This window comes from Sinocyclocheilus grahami, unplaced genomic scaffold, assembly GCF_001515645.1.
Source record: "Sinocyclocheilus grahami isolate Dianchi unplaced genomic scaffold, SAMN03320097.WGS_v1.1 scaffold118.1, whole genome shotgun sequence".
Lineage (NCBI taxonomy): Eukaryota > Metazoa > Chordata > Actinopteri > Cypriniformes > Cyprinidae > Sinocyclocheilus > Sinocyclocheilus grahami.
Window position 1 is genome coordinate 1,083,673 of NW_015505297.1, and position 21,614 is coordinate 1,105,286.

At 35.9% G+C, this 21,614-nt stretch overlaps 1 protein-coding gene across 1 annotated transcript in view; it reads right to left on the reverse strand.

Moving 5' to 3' along the window:
- Window positions 1–1,153: 1,153 nt before the first annotated feature.
- LOC107589664 (mirror-image polydactyly gene 1 protein-like) overlaps window positions 1,154–21,614 on the reverse strand; it is a 67,202-nt gene continuing 46,741 nt past the window's right edge. Inside the window, exons 12-14 of the mRNA XM_016278166.1 lie at window positions 14,126–14,226; window positions 4,601–4,783; window positions 1,154–1,340 (exon numbers count right to left, since the gene is read on the reverse strand). Coding sequence (XP_016133652.1) covers window positions 1,154–1,340; window positions 4,601–4,783; window positions 14,126–14,226 — 471 coding nt within the window. The remainder of the gene's footprint in view (window positions 1,341–4,600; window positions 4,784–14,125; window positions 14,227–21,614) is intronic.

Consider the following 21,614-nt stretch of genomic DNA (forward strand, 5'->3'; position numbering starts at 1 on the left):
TTCCTCCTCCTCGGTTCGCCCCGCTGTGGGAGCCTGGAGGCCGATCGCATCACCCCTGCATTCTTCTCACCGTCATGCGACGAGGCCCACGTCAGAGCGGCTTCCCACAGGCCACCCGGAGCCCGATGAGTGCAGGACATCCATCTGAATGTCAGCTAGCGGTCAGGTGCGACCGGGCGCAGATACCGCAGACGATCACAGTTGTACACACACATAGACGCTGATGCTCTTGTTATCCTGCTCTATGGAACAAAACAGCTGTCACCTCAACTCTAACCATCACTACAAGAGGGCTCGCTGCAAGAAAATGCATTGTTTCAAATTCTGTCACATTTACTCGCCCCATAAACTCGAAATATATTTTTTTCCCTGGAACACAAAAGGAGGACTTTTTAATCATCTTAATAATTCACATTATTTTACATATAACAGGTTATTCACTCTCAGAAAAAAATGTGCATAAATTGTTCGTTTAGAGTTACAACAGCTTGTCACTGTGGCAACACCACTGAATGGACAACTTTGTACTTTATTTACCCCTAAAAGGTGCATAGTAGTACCTTAAGGTTACATATTACTACTCTATGGTACAACTATGCAATTTTTAGGGGTAGGTGCAAAGTTGTCAACTAAATGGTACTGTCCCAGCGCGAAAATGCACATTTGTTCTGAGCAGAGTTTTTTTAAGTTAACTAAAATTTAAAACATTGATACTTTAAATAAAATAAAATATTTTAAAACCTAGTTGCCATTTACTTTTAGTTTAACTTGATGTGTTGAAATAACAAAAAATAAAAATTAACTATTACAGCTAGACATGAAAATATAAATGACAATAACACAACAAAACTGCAAAAAAAAAAACTGAAATATAAAAATAAAAACTAATTCAAAATATAAATAAATAAATGTTATCTCAACGATATTAAAATAACACTTCTGTGAGTGTACAGTAATCACAGTTGTCAAAATAAAACAATGCTGAAAACAGTTGTGCTGATTAATATTTTTGTGAAAAGCAAAAAATAAAAAATAAATAAATATATATATATATATATATATATATATATATATATAGACTGGTAGTTTAACATGATTTTGGTATGTTAATTAAACTTTCCCATGTAAAAACAGACCGTGCATGTGTCTGTACTCACCTCTGCACTTTCTCATTGGCCTCCCTCTCTCTCTCCTGGGTCAGACATAGTTGGGTCTGAGCGCTCTGAAATTCTGCTGTCAGCTGCTGCAGACGGTTCAGCAGGGGCTGAATCTGGCTCTGGCTCTGGCTCGAGGTGGCAGGAACGTCCAGATTGGTCTCACCAGCCTGATGCTGCAACACACTGAAAACACAAAAACAGTTTTGATACCTAAGTGTAATTAGTGATAGAGTGATTCATGAATTGGCCATGTTCACTTGGCTGCTTATAAGAAGTGCTACCAAATCTTATGTCAGTATTCAAAAATTTTAACTACTACTTATATATTTTTTAATAATTGCATTTTGAAATGTTTTTGTTGCTTCAATAAAATATAAAATGGATAATTTTATAATACTTTTAACCATTAAGAGTTTACCATATTTAAGTTCATTCAGCAGAATTCAGCATATTTTCCACTTTATTCAATATAAAATAATGTGTCTAATATTCAAAACGGAATGTCAGTACAAGAAACAATATCTGGGGCTAATAATTCCTCAGAATGTCAGCGGAATACATTAGCGCTCTCATGGCGCTGCATCCAACTCGAGGTGAAATTCAGACAGGTGTTTTTCAACAAGGCGTGAGATAACGAGGGTCAAGATAAAAACGGAAGGGTAGGGGCGACGATTAGAGATACATATCAGTCTAACCAACTGTACACCGCCAAAAGCTCCTATGAAGTAATCGTCATAAATTGAAATGCCGCTAACTGTCACAAAAAAAAAACAAATCAACTTCTTGAGAAAACAGACGTTTTAAACGATAAACATTTCTAATGAAAACATGATGCAGTTTTCCTGTGCAAAACAAAGCCACCCAAAATGCTGAAGTGTTGCCAATGCATTCCTGTATTTGACATGGCATTTACAGTTCAGGTGATTGCGCTCATAAAATGCCTGTGCCAATGTGCAAAGATGGTTGTGTGCTTTCAGAGCTGCATGCAGCAGTAAGAGAGGGTGAGGCCATTTGTAACTTGAAATTGCGAGGCTTCCGGTGTCATTCACTTCCAGCTGATTGGCTATTAAAGGCACAATATGTAAGATTTTTTTATTAAAATATCCGAAAACCACTAGAACAGTGTTATATATTTTGCTGACTTGTGTTCTTACATTATCCCAAATGTTTCGAAGAATGTTTAAATCCAGAGAAATAAGCAATTTTAACTAGTGACACGGGCCGTGTCTATAGTGTCATTGTGTCGCCTGCCAATGACGTCATACACCCTCGATTTTCGGTTTTGTAGAAAACATGGAAACACCAAAGACTCTTTAATATGTTGTGCGTTTTATTAGACAGGTGACGACAGCACAGAGTAGCATTTTAACAGAACTTTCAAACGTATCTAGTATGATAAAACAGCGCTGCTTTACCCCACATACGCACGACCAGAAGGAGCCAAAGCGCTAAAGTGTGGCATAATAAAAGCTCCGCTGCTTTCGAGCCATGTGTCACTCTCGTCGCTCATTAGCAATTGCTTCAGCGGCCTCGTTTCACTTCGACGGCTTTCCGCCTCACTCTGTTTCATACTACGATGTTAATAAATCTTTAATACATTAGCTCATCCATGAACATGAATTCTGCCTGAGTCCCGTCGGATTGCTTCGGCTGTGGGGATGAAGACGACAACGCCCATGATTCCACACCCAGTCACGGCGTCATCAAACTACGCCTTTGCTTCTTTGTTTGTCTGTTTGTTTTGAATACGCGCCCTCTAGCGGTGAAAACTTACATATTGTACCTTTAACCTTTTTATTGTTCATCAGCTGGAAAAGCTCATTTTGAAAGTGACTTCAATGACATTGTTCCTCTGTGCCATTATTGTTATATTTGTGGTGTGAACTCTACTATTCTTTTAAGCTTAGAATGCTTTTTTTTTTTATCTTTATGTTTATAGTTATAGTTTCATTCATGAGACGTTTAATTTGCTTCCAATTATTTTACCTGTACAAAAACAGTCTGTTATAGTGCTTTATATTGCAAATTGGTATTTGTTATCATAATATTTGAATTGATTATCACAATCATAAACAGACAGGTGTATAGTGCAAACTAAGTTTGACTGCACCTAGTTATTTTTCTAGTTAATTACCTATAGCGGGTAATAATCTTTCTTGCAAAATAAGGTGGATAGACTTCCTTGGTTGCTGTGTGGTTACGAACTGTACGTCTAATAGATTTTGTCACCTGTTTTATCGTCTGTCAAACGAAAAGTAATTTTGTCTCCCCTTATAATTTTCTATGCTTAAAGGTGCTTAAAAAGCTGTCAACAAACTGCAGAGGACTTATATGCTTTAATATGACACAAAGAGCACGGAGATGTCAATATCAGACCTAAATAATGATAACACCTGCTCCCCTTTTTATTCAAGCAGAAACAATATGAACGGCTGTAATAACACACACACACACACACACACACACACACACACACACACTTCAGTGTAAACATCTTATCAAAGCAGAGCCTCATTTTTGCACTCTCTCATTACCAGCTTTCTCCATCTGCATTTACTGACTCTGCTCTTGCTGGAATTCAGTCTGGCCTTCATGACTGCGGTGACATTGACATAAATTAAATTAAAATATGTACCAAGCAAAATTAAATGAGACTACAGTGTTATAGTTCAATTAAAAACAGTCTTAATGGTAAGAGACAGGAAGGTGAGAAAATAAACTCGAAGGGAAGATAAATGGAGCAAAAAATAAATAAACAGCATGTATATCTTTACTTCACATGTCAAGAGAAAATTCACCTCGTTACCCCTGCATTTCCTATTCTCATTCTTCATTTTAATGCATAGTCTGAGAAATAAATATTGTAGCTGTCATAAAGAGATTGTTAAGTGCTACTCTACTCAAGAACAGGTCGTGTCACTGTATTCACACCTCTGAGCTGCTCCATCTGGGTCCCGGCTCATTCCCGCTGCTCCCGGGTCAATTCCTCACCGACTTCCTGTCAGGTATCCAGCTGGTGTCACTACTGAATTAGAGTCACCAGGCTCTAAAATCTGTTCCATAGTCTTGGTCGTCGCCTCCCAGATCAAGGCCCTCTACCTGGTGTCTGCTGGGCCTCCATAGCCGCCGCTCTGGCTTTGGTCGATGCCAGGTCAGATTTGACCTCAGCTACCAGCTGAGGCACAAGAGCTCGTCTTAGCCAGGGATTGTAAAGGCTTTCTGGACCAGCTGGCTCTTCAGAGCCTCAGCTTGAGTCTCCAGACTTCCTGTTTGCATGTCTGCATGTTTGCCCTGTGCACAGACTAAGAGTCAGTAAGATCAAATAAATATATATATATATATATATATATATATATATATATAGACTGGTAGTTTAACATGATTTTGGTATGTTAATTAAACTTTCCCATGTAAAAACAGACCGTGCATGTGTCTGTACTCACCTCTGCACTTTCTCATTGGCCTCCCTCTCTCTCTCCTGGGTCAGACATAGTTGGGTCTGAGCGCTCTGAAATTCTGCTGTCAGCTGCTGCAGACGGTTCAGCAGGGGCTGAATCTGGCTCTGGCTCTGGCTCGAGGTGGCAGGAACGTCCAGATTGGTCTCACCAGCCTGATGCTGCAACACACTGAAAACACAAAAACAGTTTTGATACCTAAGTGTAATTAGTGATAGAGTGATTCATGAATTGGCCATGTTCACTTGGCTGCTTATAAGAAGTGCTACCAAATCTTATGTCAGTATTCAAAAATTTTAACTACTACTTATATATTTTTTAATAATTGCATTTTGAAATGTTTTTGTTGCTTCAATAAAATATAAAATGGATAATTTTATAATACTTTTAACCATTAAGAGTTTACCATATTTAAGTTCATTCAGCAGAATTCAGCATATTTTCCACTTTATTCAATATAAAATAATGTGAAAAAGGGCACAGATTATGAATGGGCCAAGTTTTGCATTAAAAAAACCCAACAAACAGTAATTTCAACTATAACATCTACATTTTATCAACAAAACTTACACTCTAAAAAGTGGTTAACTGCATTTGCTAACTTTTAGAGCTATATCTACCTGATTTAACCCATAAAAATGAGTTTTGTTGGTAGAAATTAATGTATTTAGGTTGATTCAGCAATATTAACTAATTTTTAACTTGACCGGGTAATTTATATGTTTAGGTTACTATGTTTTCAGTAGGCAACATAGATTATATGATTGTTTATGAATGAAAAAAATATTAACTAAAATGAACTGAACCGAATTTGTAAGTGTGTTAATTTCCAAGTAATACCAATTTTAATGCCAATTTTAACCTACAAAACTACATATCTTTGTTATTCATCGCACACTTCAATAGATCCTCAGGAAAGACAATCATCAAAATTACAAGAACAATATAACGGCTGACTGACGGTGTAGCATCAGGCTCATGTTTCATAAAAGCCAATGGTCACATTTCTTACAAACGTGAAACCTGACCCAGAAACAGTGAGAGCATGCTTGCAGTTTACCTGGAGGTGGGAATCATAACTCTATATCAACAGACACATCTAATATTCAAAACGGAATGTCAGTACAAGAAACAATATCTGGGGCTAATAATTCCTCAGAATGTCAGCGGAATACATTAGCGCTCTCATGGCGCTGCATCCAACTCGAGGTGAAATTCAGACAGGTGTTTTTCAACAAGGCGTGAGATAACGAGGGTCAAGATAAAAACGGAAGGGTAGGGGCGACGATTAGAGATACATATCAGTCTAACCAACTGTACACCGCCAAAAGCTCCTATGAAGTAATCGTCATAAATTGAAATGCCGCTAACTGTCACAAAAAAAAAACAAATCAACTTCTTGAGAAAACAGACGTTTTAAACGATAAACATTTCTAATGAAAACATGATGCAGTTTTCCTGTGCAAAACAAAGCCACCCAAAATGCTGAAGTGTTGCCAAGGCATTCCTGTATTTGACATGGCATTTACAGTTCAGGTGATTGCGCTCATAAAATGCCTGTGCCAATGTGCAAAGATGGTTGTGTGCTTTCAGAGCTGCATGCAGCAGTAAGAGAGGGTGAGGCCATTTGTAACTTGAAATTGCGAGGCTTCCGGTGTCATTCACTTCCAGCTGATTGGCTATTAATATGTAAGAATGTAAGATTTTTTTATTAAAATATCCGAAAACCACTAGAACAGTGTTATATATTTTGCTGACTCGTGTTATCCCAAATGCCCAAATGTTTCGAAGAATGTTTAAATCCAGAGAAATAAGCAATTTTAACTAGTGACACGGGCCGTGTCTATAGTGTCATTGTGTCGCCTGCCAATGACGTCATACACCCTCGATTTTCGGTTTTGTAGAAAACATGGAAACACCAAAGACTCTTTAATATGTTGTGCGTTTTATTAGACAGGTGACGACAGCACAGAGTAGCATTTTAACAGAACTTTCAAACGTATCTAGTATGATAAAACAGCGCTGCTTTACCCCACATACGCACGACCAGAAGGAGCCAAAGCGCTAAAGTGTGGCATAATAAAAGCTCCGCTGCTTTCGAGCCATGTGTCACTCTCGTCGCTCATTAGCAATTGCTTCAGCGGCCTCGTTTCACTTCGACGGCTTTCCGCCTCACTCTGTTTCATACTACGATGTTAATAAATCTTTAATACATTAGCTCATCCATGAACATGGATTGTGCCTGAGTCCCGTCGGATTGCTTCGGCTGTGGGGATGAAGACGACAACGCCCATGATTCCACACCCAGTCACGGCGTCATCAAACTACGCCTTTGCTTCTTTGTTTGTCTGTTTGTTTTGAATACGCGCCCTCTAGCGGTGAAAACTTACATATTGTACCTTTAACCTTTTTATTGTTCATCAGCTGGAAAAGCTCATTTTGAAAGTGACTTCAATGACATTGTTCCTCTGTGCCATTATTGTTATATTTGTGGTGTGAACTCTACTATTCTTTTAAGCTTAGAATGCTTTTTTTTTTTATCTTTATGTTTATAGTTATAGTTTCATTCATGAGACGTTTAATTTGCTTCCAATTATTTTACCTGTACAAAAACAGTCTGTTATAGTGCTTTATATTGCAAATTGGTATTTGTTATCATAATATTTGAATTGATTATCACAATCATAAACAGACAGGTGTATAGTGCAAACTAAGTTTGACTGCACCTAGTTATTTTTCTAGTTAATTACCTATAGCGGGTAATAATCTTTCTTGCAAAATAAGGTGGATAGACTTCCTTGGTTGCTGTGTGGTTACGAACTGTACGTCTAATAGATTTTGTCACCTGTTTTATCGTCTGTCAAACGAAAAGTAATTTTGTCTCCCCTTATAATTTTCTATGCTTAAAGGTGCTTAAAAAGCTGTCAACAAACTGCAGAGGACTTATATGCTTTAATATGACACAAAGAGCACGGAGATGTCAATATCAGACCTAAATAATGATAACACCTGCTCCCCTTTTTATTCAAGCAGAAACAATATGAACGGCTGTAATAACACACACACACACACACACACACACACAGGTACATCGCGCACACCTGCGACCACAGACATACAGCAAACCTCAGCGCTATTAAGTGGGCATTCATATTAGCCAGGGAAACAATGCATTTAGTACAATGCCACGATTAGCTGACAATACAAAACGTCTGTCTGGCTCACATGCTTGCATGTGTCTATAGTGACAGAGACATCAAGATTGATTGGCAGCAGCTTTTGTCTTTAGCCAATGTGCCTGTGTGTTGTTGCCCTAAAGTCATATTACTCATTCAGTCTTGCTAATTAGTTCCAGGAAGGTTTCCATGTCAGGCTCTTCTTTTATTTTTTTAAGGCAGGAGGTAATCAATTCTGATGCGATATTGATGGTCGAGAAAGTGATGTAAATTTGTGTGCTTTGTTTAATTAAATGCAAACATATTAGGTACAAAGGTCCAATGACAGTGACAAACAAGGGCAGAGAAGCATTGCCACACTATGGATTATCTTATCTAAGTCCGCCCACCCCCTCACAGACACAACTGGTCCATACTGGTCCCTACTTTATGAGGATGAATATAGTAGGATATATGACGTTCCTGTCCCGCTCAGAGGAATGGAGATGCTAGTATGCTGGATTTCCATAAACAGGCATATAAACGCAACCCGTCTACTACACAGTTCTCAGTTTAAATAGAAGCTGTGATAGATGTGTGAAATTATATGTGATTATTCTAAACTCTTAAAAAATAAAGGTTCAAAAGGGTTTGCAGCAATGGCATAGAAGAACCATTTTGGGTTCCACAAGGAACCTTTCAGTGAACTGTTTGTAAAATAACCATTTTTTTTTTAATTAGTGCAAAGAATATTTTAATAACCCAAATAACCTTTTTCCACTACAAAGAACCTTTTATGCAATGGAAAGATTGGATGGATGTTAAAGGTTCTTCATTGAACCATAGTTATAATTAAGAACCATTATTTTTAAGAGTGTACATATAAGAATTAACATTTACTGAAAAACTGACTAAATAAAGAGTTTTTCTCTTCAGAACAGATTTAGAGAAATTTAACATTATATCACCAAAGGATCAGTGAATGGGTGCCGTCAGAATGAGAGTCCAAACAGCTGATAAAACATCACAATAATCCACAAGTAATCCACACCACTCCAGTCCATCATTTTGTGAAGTGAAAAGCTGCATGTTTTTAAAGAAACAAATCCATAATTAAGACGTTTTAACTTTACAGTTACTTTTGGCTTTTTGAGTCCATAATCCATAACACTTCCTCCAGTGAAAAAGTCCATCCACTATTGTCCTCTCACATCAAAATCCACCCACATATTTGTTAAGAATTTATTTACTACAAACATGCAGCTTTTCTCTTCACAAGACATTAATTGATGGACTGGAGTGGTGTGGATTATTGTGATGTTGTTTTATCTTCTGTTTGTATTCTCATTCTGACAGCACACATTTACTGCAGAGGATCCAGTGGTGAGCAAATGGCGTAATGCTAAATTTCTCTAAATCTTTTCTGATGAAGAAACAAACTCATCTATATCTTGGATGGCCTGTGGTAGAGTAAATTATCAGCAAATTTTCTTTTTTGGGTGAACTATTCCTTTAAGTATGAGCAACAGTAACAGCGACCCCTTAATAAAAGAAATACTAATTAACTCTAAATTCTATTCATTGCATTCAACCAAGCATATGCTACTTGTTAAAAACAGTGTTTGTTGGTCTAGTTATAAAGGTTTCCAGAGAGGCGACCTGAGGACTCTGTTAAACTTTAACCAGAACCGTAAGATACCTGATCACAGGGGTGGAATCCCAACGAACCTGGCCTTTTAACTCTACAGGCCAGTTAAACATTAACACCACCACAAAATGCTATCAGATGGGAAATGTAAAATAACCTTTTAATAGAGAGCATTTATCTACATGCAAAAAAAAGTACATAGAGACCGCAGCCAAAGCAGAGACAGACATTCTACTGACAGGTGTCTATAGCAACCTGATGTGGATATAAACTAACTCCAGACAACGTCCCACTGTCAAGCATTCCTTACACCAATCACTCATGCTGACAGCTGCTGATAAAGGCCGTGGTTGTTTCAATATGTCTCGTTTCCTCAATAGAACACAGAAATAAGAGAACATGCCCAATGGCGAACACAAACACCAAAGTTGTGATCACTCGTTCATGAAAAAAAGAGAATTTCTTGCGCTGTGCCTGGGCAGGAACGCTGCTGTGCATTTGGATAAAGCAGCCACTGCTTGCTGGGAGGGGTTCTATGCAATCTACAAAATGTATTTTGCTGCACAGAACAGTGAAGACGGCTAATGCAGTGACTGCAGTTTGCTCTGTTTTGGGGATAAAGTCTGTTAATGCCACAGGCGTTATAAATATCACATAAATTCAAAGTTTCCATCTAGCAATTTGGCATAACTACTGGTGTTATCAACATCCAAGGATTTCTGAGAATAAGTCATTTCAGCTCAATCGGTGGGGGTTTGAATGAAAGGGGGAAAACACAAGAAAATGGAAATAAATGCAACTGATAATCAGTTCGCTGAGAGATGAATGATTAGAAATCTTTACAGAGATCAGACAACTTGCTACTGTGTTACCTCATATACAAAGTTAATAATAAACACAAATATCAAACACCAAAATGAGAGAAAGACTCCGCAAAAGACTGTGGCTCAAATCGGTTTATATATGTATGTATATCTCACATTAAATTGATCAAAAATTACAGAAAAAAACATTTAGAATGTTATAAAAGATTTCTATTCCAAATAAATCATATATATATTTTTTTAATTCTGATGAAGCTTTGCCATCATTAATAAAAAAATAAAAGAAATAAAAAATAAATGAAAAACACATTTATATATATATATATACACACAGTATATATGTGTGTGTGTGTTTATTTATTTTAGTTTATATATACATTATAATAAATATGTAATAAATATTTAAAAACATAGAAAATCACAAATATATATTATAAAATATTTTAAAAACTATAAAATATATGTATATATATCATTTATATGCTAATTTTATTATATAATGTAATACATATTAGCATTAACAATAAGATTTAATGCTAATATGTATGCTAATCCATAGATGTTTATGAATTTCTTTGAACTTCATAAAATAACAAAACATAATATAATATTAATGATGATTTTTTTTATGAACTTGTCAGGGCAGGTTGTTTTATGCTTACAGGTTAGTTTAGGACCATTCAGACTAGTGGGTCAGATTTAAAAGGTCATGTGAAAAACCTGGAAAAAAATAAATAAAAATTCAGATTTGAGCTGAAAATCGAAACCGGGCTCTTTGGCTTGTGTGTAGTGCAAGAGTATTGGAAAAAGAGAGCTCATGTATGTGTACGTTGTATCTGCTAATGACTATCGAGCTGCAAGTGTTGACAGGTCGAGCTGTTAGCATGTGTGATAATGAGTGATCACTGGGGAGTTGGACCGTATGGGGACCTGTGGTGTTAATACATGTCTATCCAGCGCTGCCTCCCTCCTGACGCTCAAACAAAGCACCTTAAACTCACAGTCTAACCTCTCCTTCACTGGCCGGCCAATGATAACCCATTAAAACAACCCACCCCAAGTGAACAAAATTCCCTAAGTGTTTCTCTTTATCAGCGGGGAGCGTGTGTACGCTGCACTATCCGGAGCCAGTTCTATCAGAGCCTGAGGTTCATGCCGCAGACATTTTTTTCTGCCACCCCATTCTCTCTCTCATCTGTTCGCTGCCCTTTCACGTGACACAGACTGTCTGTTATCCTAAAAGACACAATGGAGGTGGTCGGGCAATCCTGAGAGCAAACACACGCAGCTATACTCTGGCCTTTGTTGGGCCTGGAGGATTCTCCTTTTAAAGGTTCAGCGCTGCAGCCACATTGGCAGGGGCTGGGGACCAGTGCTAGACACCCTGACGCTCACAATGCAGATTGTCTGAGGAAATACAATGTGTACCTTCTCCTCCTCCTGCTGGGGCAGACAGAAAAGACTACAAGAGAGAGAACTCTCCTCTCAGATTAAGTTTTTTGGAGGTTAAAAAGTTCTTCAGAACAAAAAACTGTTCTTCAGATAAGCGTGTTATTTTCTGTATAATTTTTTAAGGAACTAAAGAATAGGTCTTAATAGACCTTAACAGAAGTTTGGTAGCACTTTAAAATATGGTTCCATTTTTTAAGATTTTTTCAAGATTTGTTCACAAAAATTAATACTTTTACTCAGCAAGGATGCATTAAATTGATCAAAAGTAGCGGTAAAAACCCTTATTATGTTAAACAAATTATATAAATAAATTATAAATATAAATAAAATAAATTGAATTATAATAAATCAATTATATTTCAAATAATTATTTCTTATATTTTAAACAAATTCTGTTCTTTCTATTCATTAAAGAATCCTTATAAAAATGTATCAAGGTTTCCACAGAAATATTAAAAAAAAAAAATATATATATATATATATATATATATATATATATATATATATATATATATAAAATATATTTCACAATATTACCTTTTTTTTTAAATCTAATAAATGCAGCCTTGGTGAGAATAAACATTAAAAAAATCTTAACAACTTCAAACTTTTGAACAGTAGTGTCCTATTGTTAATTGTTAATCCATGTCTGTCCATAAAACATTGACTAATGTTAATTTATCCAACTTAAAATGTTAAAAATTTATAAATTAATAGAAGAATAAATGCTGTAAAAAAAAAAAGGTTAAAAAATACCTACTGAACAAATTGAACCTTATTGCAAAGTGTTAGCAAAAGTTTTCCTATGGCGTGATTGGGTGGTAAAACCCTTTTGGAGTGAAACACAAACATGCAATCATGCACAACGAGCTGCGGAAGAGATCTAATAAGATGTGATGAATGCAAATGGAAAGTCCTTGATACACACGGATGTACGTCTCTGTGAAACCGGATGCACCTCACTTAACCAGCATGGCCAGTTTATGAGCCAAATATATTCACTCCATATCGTCTATCAAAGCCGTCCTCACTGACAGATAAACCCCAAGTAAAGCAAACAAGCCCTCTGGCTGGAAGACAGGAACCGGGGAGGGTGGGTCTGCGGTAGTCCATCGCGGCCACTGGGAATGCTTTGGTTTGATTATTTAAGACCCTGACTATCATTTTGAATAAAACCTTAAATAAGCACAGAGTTCAACTTGCAGGCCAAAACAATCAGATGTTAGGTGGTGCTGAAACGTTTGCAGTTGGTGCCTCTGGAGGCTTTTTTGCGTGGACAGACCTCTGACAGCGTCTGCAGGAGACGTGGCTCGAGATCACAACTTCACGAACGCTCCAATCCTTTTGAGATCATGAGTTTGCGGTAATCTAATGACTCACTGCACTTAAGTCGAGTGATTAATTTTTTTCTGGGCAAAGCAAACAAAACACATAAAAGCCCGTTTCAGTGTTCATAATCTGTTATAAAGCTGGATGATGATGACTCTTTGAGCTTTCTGAGCTTTCTGCTTCAATCAGAAGCACAGTAATGGAATTAGGTGAAATGAGTGACATGTAATGAGGGTCTTTTTTTAATTATAAAAGTTTTTTGATAGAGAAACAACCTCATTAACAAATATTCTACTGCTACTGGCTGTCAAACACATGACCAAAAGGGGCTAAACAAGAAAAAAAAGTAGGTTCATACTGTTTAATAACGTACCTACACTTCTCCAAAATAAAGGTTTAGAAAAGAATAGGTTTGTAAAAGAACCATTTTGGGTTCCCCAAAGAACCTTTTAGTGAACAGTTCTTAAAAAGAACCATTTTTCAGTGTGAAGACCATTTTAGTAATCTAAAAAAAACTTTTCCACTATAAAGAACCTTTTGTACAATTGAAAGGTTCATTGGTTGTTAAATGCTCTTCATGGAACCATAGATGCTAATAAAGAACCTTTATTTTTAAGAGTGTAGGTGAACAACGGTACTATTCTTAACCTCAGATCACCTCAAATTTATTGCACAAAAAAATGGTAAGTGGTCTCTAAAATGGCAAACTCCAATGTGATAGGCTGGCAATTTCTGAGAATTGGATGAGAAACAAAGTTACGTTTATGAGCTCCCAGGCTGCAACAATGATTCTTGTGACATGCATAAACCTCCAGATTCCAGAGATGATGGACTGGACCCTCTAAAACAAAGCCCACCTGATTCCCCACCTCAGGAATGCCATGCAAAGGCTTTCTCCTAATTCCTGCACAAACACCAACACATTATCCATCACCTGAATTATTACAATCCTCCAGAACACCTTGCCCTGCACCTTTGTTTATTTGCAAGTTCATTAAGGCATGTCACAGCAGGTTCATGCTCTGCCACAACTCAACCAAACTGTCAAATGCATCAAGTGAGTGGTTTAAGGAGTTACTGTGCAGTGTAAGGTGAGGTGGTTCACCTGTGATACCTGCGTAAGGCTTGCAGCTCCTCTTCCAGAGTGTGACTGTGCAGCAAAGCTTTATCTCGTTCTCTCTGAGCGTCCTGAAGCTCCTCCTCAGGCTGTAGAGATTGGAGAAAGGCATGTCAGATCATATCGAGCTCGGTTACAACACACTATTCATGTATGGACAGAACTAAACTTTAGGAAGCACAAAGAGTTGTAGTACATGAGGAGAATAGCACAGCTGATATGGGTTTTACCAATAGCGAAAACCCCCCACAAAAATACTGATTTAAATAAAAAAGGAAAATAAATAATGCATAAGTAAAAATAGTTTAAATGAATAGATAATATTGATTATTTACTTTGTCTCCTAACTAAACCTACAAAGAATTCCATGAGGAGAATTAGCGCAGTCAATATGAGTTGACCAATAGCAAAAGGAAAAAGAAAAGAAATAATGCAAATAAATACTACATAAATAAAAACAGCTGAAATTGGTACATAATATTTATTAATTAACATCTACTTTATTGTTTCCTAACTTAAAAAAAGGGGACCCACAAAAATACTGATTTAAATAAAAAAGGAAAATAAATAATGCATAAGTAAAAATAGTTTAAATGAATAGATAATATTGATTATTTACTTTGTCTCCTAACTAAACCTACAAAGAATTCCATGAGGAGAATTAGCGCAGTCAATATGAGTTGACCAATAGCAAAAGGAAAAAGAAAAGAAAAGAAATAATGCAAATAAATACTACATAAATAAAAACAGCTGAAATTGGTACATAATATTTATTAATTAACATCTACTTTATTGTTTCCTAACTTAAAAAAAGGGGAAAAAGCTGAAATTAATACATAATATTTATGCATTAACCTCTGAATGCCTCTGAAGCACAATTTATAACTACAGTCTTCTTCTACAGAAATGTTCCTCCTACTGTCACGTAGAGCATACTGGTCTAATGAAGAGCAATCAAACATTAAATAACATCATTTCATATTTATGGGCTCATTTCATTGTTTTCTCTACTTCAGATCAGGCAGAACTTAACTTTTCTTCATCGCCAATGTCAGACAGATAACCATCTGAACTCCAACTGAACTTCATTCATTGGTTCGTGTGCACACAAGGAGAAACTCAGTGTGAGGGGGATCCAATTTATTCTATTGTCTCCAACTCAGCACCTACTCAGCAGCGGTGTGTCGTGAGACTGAAGGATCCCTGGGCCGGTGGGTGCGGGGAAGGCCGGGCAAACACTGTCCCCTACCTCTCAGTGCCTAAACCTGCAGCACAATAAAGCCCCTGCTAATGACCAGCCGTTGAAACAGATGTATTGATGGGCTCATCCTATCAACAGCTTGGCGAGGAGACAGACACAATGGAGACTGTCTAAACAAACACGACAACCTGTGCTACTGTAAAAAAAAAAGCCTGCAATTTCCCCCCCCCGCGAGAGACAGAGAGAGGACAAAGACAGGGAGAGTTGAGAAGACAAACAGAGAAGAGGGGGGTTAAAAGAGAAAGACAGAGGATCAACATGTCCGTTTTCTGTTAATGAAATAGTTTCCCCAAAAATTAAAATTCAGTCATTTACTGACCTCCATGTTATTCCACACCTCTGTGTGTCCAGAGGAGCACTAGAGGAGACATTTTCAAGCTTCAAACAAGACAAATAAGCACTTAAAGTTCTTGTGTGCTATATTCAAAATCTTCAAAAGTCATACAATATGTTTGAGTAGAAGTGCAAATGAGATTTGAGAGTGGAAAGGAAAGATTTTAGGCAAATACTGACGTCTGTTTTTCATACAAAGTTATCCTATTACTTAAGAAAGCATGAGACGTGAACTAGACTCTAAGAAAAGTCTATAAAAATATGGCCCAAAGTACTATTAATATGAAGGAATATTCCGTAATGATTTTTTCCCCAGGTGTTTTACCCCATATTTTGAATGACGCATTGCATTGTGTAGTGTTTTAGAATTAGAACGATTATTAAAACTTTATAGTCATAGTTATCAATATAATTATCATCTTTGGTGTGAACTGGCCTTTAAATGTACTTTTTTTTGTGCTTTTTATCCCATTAGTGGAACTTAACAGAAAAAAGCACAATATATGTTTGTCATATTGAAAACAGCAGCTCAGACATTCATCAAAGTGTGTTCCTTTTGTGTTCCACACAATAAAGAAAGTCATACAGGTTTGGAATGACATGATGGTGAGCAAATAATGACAATTTCTTTGTTGAACTATTCCTTCAAATGAATGCAAGACTTGGAGTTATCATAAGCACTGGAGATGAATGACTCTATGGTAACTTTTGCTATTCTCTAGGCCCTCTCTAGAGTCTAGGGTTTGTTGAATTGAGGTGTGTCATTGATAGCCTTGGAATTTCAACAGTTTTCTTCAGAAACACATGAATGCTGTCCATGCCTTATCTTCGGGGTGTATCATAAACTGCGATAAAGCTTAAAAGCTTTCATCCTTCTGGATGCATTGTCTGCAAAACATTCAATTTGGCACCTGTTTGATACTGAGCAGTATCTTATCAAGATGCACTGAATGAGAGTTTCTTTTTCACTAAAATCAAGTGGAGCACAATAGCCAAAATCTGCAATACTTCACAATAATGTCACTTGCAGACATGCAACATGCCCAGCTAGCAAATAAAAGTATTTAAAGAATGCAAATTGCTAACAATCCCATTAAGTTATGAAAACAGTATCTCTGAATGTTTTGTGAACATTTAAAATGTCCAGTTTTTTAAGTGTATTTTTCTTGGTTATATGAACATTAGAAAAAACATAAAAAGAATGTTCCACTGCATAATTGTGCAGACATTATGTGAATGTCACTTCTGAAACTAGCAAGTAGCAACATTTAAAATACTTTAAACAAATTAAATAACTATCAATTAAAATGTTTCAGAAAACAAAATTCCAAGAACGGTGCAGAAATAGTTTTTAACAAATTGTGTTCTAAGAATGTTTTTCTAACGTTCCTATCAAGTTACAAAAATGTTATTTTAAATGTTTAAAAAAATGTTAGACAAAATAAAATAACAAACAATTAAAATGTTTCCGTAAAACATTACATGAATAATATGTTTTTTTAAAACATGTTCAAAGAATGTTTTCTAACATTCTCAATAAGTCATGAAAACGTTATTTATGAATGTTCTCTGAACATTTAAAATGACCAGTCTTTTAAATGCTTCAAATTTTAGTTTAGTTCAGTTAGAGAAAACATTAAGAGAACCTTGCATTTTATAATTTTGCAAACATTATGGGAATATTACTTCTGAATGTTTTCTGAACCATCTGAAAGTAGTAGGTAGCAACATTTAAAAAACGTTAGACAGAAAAAAAGAAAAAACATTCCATGAACAATGCTTAAATAAAGTTTTTGTGCTAACGTTTTGACAGTGTTATTAAAAATCAGATAACTTTAAATCAATGTTCTATTAACGTTTCTGGAAGAATAATTGTTTATAACTTTAAGAGAACCGTTATACACCTCTGATGAAGCCTATGATTAAAAATCTTCAACTGCAGGCTAAAGACACAAATGCAAATGCAATCTTTGCATGCTATAGATAAGTCTGTGTGCTTTCGTACCACAGTGCATGACTGCAACGGAAGCAGGCCTATGGCCCGGTGCATTTAAATCCTCGAAACACTTTTACCCATAAGCACATGCAGCTTCCGCTGGTGCGGCCCCAATCATTCTAATTACTGGAGCGCAGGTCTCGCAAGTCAAAGAGAACATCAAAAAGCCTCAAACCTCTAAAGTCAATATGTACTTTTCTCCAACAGGGAGAGGAGCTCGACTTCAAAGCACAATTCTTTTAATCTTTTGTATTTTATCAGCATTCATTACAATATTATCCAAATTAGGTTCCCAGAGTAACGTGCTAACCTGTAGAGATTAAGCCCTGCAAAGGAGGGTCGCAGCCTTGACCTTTATGAGCGAGCGTTTGGTGGGGCAGAGGTGGGCTGGTCGTGGCCTTTCTGACCCAGTGGGGAGAGGAGGATGTGATGGAGGTTATCAGCGGTGTCACAGTCCGCTCCGTTGCTCTGACTGGAGCTCATTTAAAGCTGCACGGCCCGTATCTTGTCAGAGGTCACCGAACACTGCCACTTATAAGTGGTTGTGCAAAATGTTAGATGGTACATATCATGAAAAAAATTATTTTTCTTGCTCTTTTGAAATAAATAAACAGTTGCAAAGCACATCATTCAGCCCTTTTATGAAAACTAAGCTGCAAAAACGTTAAATCATCATGGTTATGACATCACAGCAATAATCACATTAACATATGACCACCCACATTTACATAACACCTACTCAGTATTCAGCACATTGGCCTGCCCTGACAAACAACAGTGTGAACTAAACCACTATGCCAAATTAGTTAACCATAAAATGGATAATTTAATATTTAGCGTCTATAGGCGTCTTAGAGGTACACTGAAAAACAAATTGGCTTTGAAACTGTTTCTACTAATTACAAAGTAATGGCAAGTAACACATTGACTTAAACATGAAAATTTCAATCCTGTAAACAAACATTGGTTTTCACGAGACTCACCGGCGCATGCTCAACGCTAACCTCATACGTTATGCTCCCGGAACTGCTTCTGTGTACAACTGTTGGCGCAAGCTACATTAAAGTGATTATTACGTTTTGAATATGGATATTTTTCTTACAAAAACGTTATGAATTGTGTATAACGGTTCTTTTTGGCATTAAACAGCTTGAAAGATCAAAGACAATTTTTAATATAACTCCGACTGGATTCGTCTGAAAGAAGAAAGCCATATATACCTAGGCTGCCTCGGGGGTGAGTAAAACACAGCCTAATTTTCATTTTCGGGTGAACTAACCCTTTAATTGTATGAATGATCACTGGCAATGCACTCAAAGATTTTTTTTTTTTTAAAACTGCACTTTAGATAATATATTAAATGAAAACGATCCACTTGAGTGTACTTAAAAATTACCAAATTGCTCCATCATTAAAAATTTTAAATTACAAATATACTTAAATGCATGACATACTGTACAAGTTCTAATAAAAATGACAGCAAAAATTAAAGTATATTTTAGTTTACCATAAATACTTGCCAGCACATTCAGCAGTACACTTTAACAATATTTTAAAGACAATATAATTATGAAATTACATAAAGAATTACTTAATTCCTACTTAAGTGGGTCAAAAAAAGTTAAGCTAATTCCATTTAATATAATTTACACTATTATGCATACTCATTTTATTGCAATTAACATACAATTAAGTGTCCAAAAACATTACATTGAGTTTGCACTTAAGTATTCTTTTAAAGTATATTATTTCTGTAATAAGTTCTCTTTTTAAATGTATGCTACATTTTTTTTTTTGCTGTCAGATTACATTCACATCTCTAACCTGCACTTTTCCAATATCCAATAAATGCCTTAAAGTATCTGCTAAACTTTTAAGCAAACTAATACTTATTCCAAATGTTGTAAAAGCTTAAATGCTTTTCACATGTAACACAAATGTGAACTGGACTCAACAGCCACTTTATCGTAAGGACTAATCCTGTGAAATACACGCACCCTTCTCTATTTCCGAGCCTGTGTCACCTGATGATGTCTGATCAAACATATTCAGTTCGACAGGACAGAGACAAAAGTCTCGCATCCTCGTCTGACAACAAAGAGCCCAAATACATGAGAGCCCTCCTCCGCAGAACACACTCATAAATCTTTCTCGTAACAGCTGATGCACCTGGCTTTAAAACACCAGGAAGACTCACACCTTCTCCTAAACAACTGAGACATCTGCAAAGAATTGCACGCTCTAAAAAAAGGTGTTTTTATGCAATCTTTATGAGGACCCACTATCATTTATTTTAGGGGGAATGAAACCAGGATATGATGCAGGTCAGATTCAAATGCCTGAGCACCAGGGCTCAATGTGTCTACAGCATGCGTGCTGTTAGGCTCCAGCTCAGAAATAAAACAGAGAATCAGCTAAAAGAACAGTTCACCCAGAAATGTAAATTCTGTCAATTTATTCACCCCCATGTCATTCCAAAACTTTATGAATTTCTTTCATCTGTGGAACACAAAAAATATTCAGCAAAATAATTCCTTTTATTATGTTTACTCCATCATTTATCCAATTGTTTATAAAAAAATAAAATAAAAATCAGACATGCAAGGAAAAAAATAAAGAAATAAAATAAAATAAAGAAATAAATTGACAAGCTTGAGGTTTGGGTCTACTTTAAAAGAAAAAAAATGGCTTTGTGGTTTCTAGGAAAATACAGCTTGAATGCAAATATAATTATTTTTAGTCACAAATATCAACTATTTGAACATGTAACCAACCATTTCTTTAAAATAAACAATTTCTTAAGAGGAAAAAAAGGAATTACTTGACATGCTTTTAAACTTGCTTTTTAAAAGACTACAGGCAACAGGACTGAGAAAAATGCACTAATTTTCCACTTAGAAACCTTGTAAAAAATGCAATAAAGTCACCTGAGATTGACCAAAATACATTTTGAATAGTTAAATATATGTGTTATTAGATTCAGTGATTCATTTTAAGCAAATGGCACCATTTCGTTCTTTTCTATAGGACAAAATTATATGTGACACTGGACCACAAAACCAGTCATAAGGGTCAAAAAGGGGGAAAAAAGCTGAATAAATAAGTTTTCCATTGATGTATGGTTTGTTAGGATAGAACAATATTTGGCCGAGATACAACTATTTGAAAATCTGGAATCTGAGTGTGCAAAAAAGTCTAAATATTGAGAAAATCGCCTTTAAAGTTGTCCAAATGAAGTTCTTAGCAATGCATATTACTAATCAAAAATTAAGTTTTAATATATTTACAGTAGGAAATTTACAAAATATCTTCATGGAACATGATCTTTACTTAATATCCTAATGATGTTTGTCATAAAAGAAAAATCTATAATTTTGACCCATACAATGTATTTTTGGCTATTACTACAAATATACCCCAGTGACTTAAGACTGGTTTTGTGGTCCAGGGTCACATATAGTGAACAGGGACTATCAAAGTAAAAAAAAAGCACCATAAAATTATCATAAAAGTAGTCCATATAACTAGTTTGCTATGTTTCAAGTTAGTTCATTCAATTTCAAACATTCCAAAAAAAAGATGTTGGTATTAATTCTCTGGTATTAAATGTGGCAGGTTTGAACTTTGTGGTTTCTAGGAAAATACAGCTTGAATGCAAATATAATTATTTTTAGTCACAAATATCAACTATTTGAACATGTAACCAACCATTTCTTTAAAATAAACAATTTCTTAAGAGGAAAAAAAGGAATTACTTGACATGCTTTTAAACTTGCTTTTTAAAAGACTACAGGCAACAGGACTGAGAAAAATGCACTAATTTTCCACTTAGAAACCTTGTAAAAAATGCAATAAAGTCACCTGAGATTGACCAAAATACATTTTGA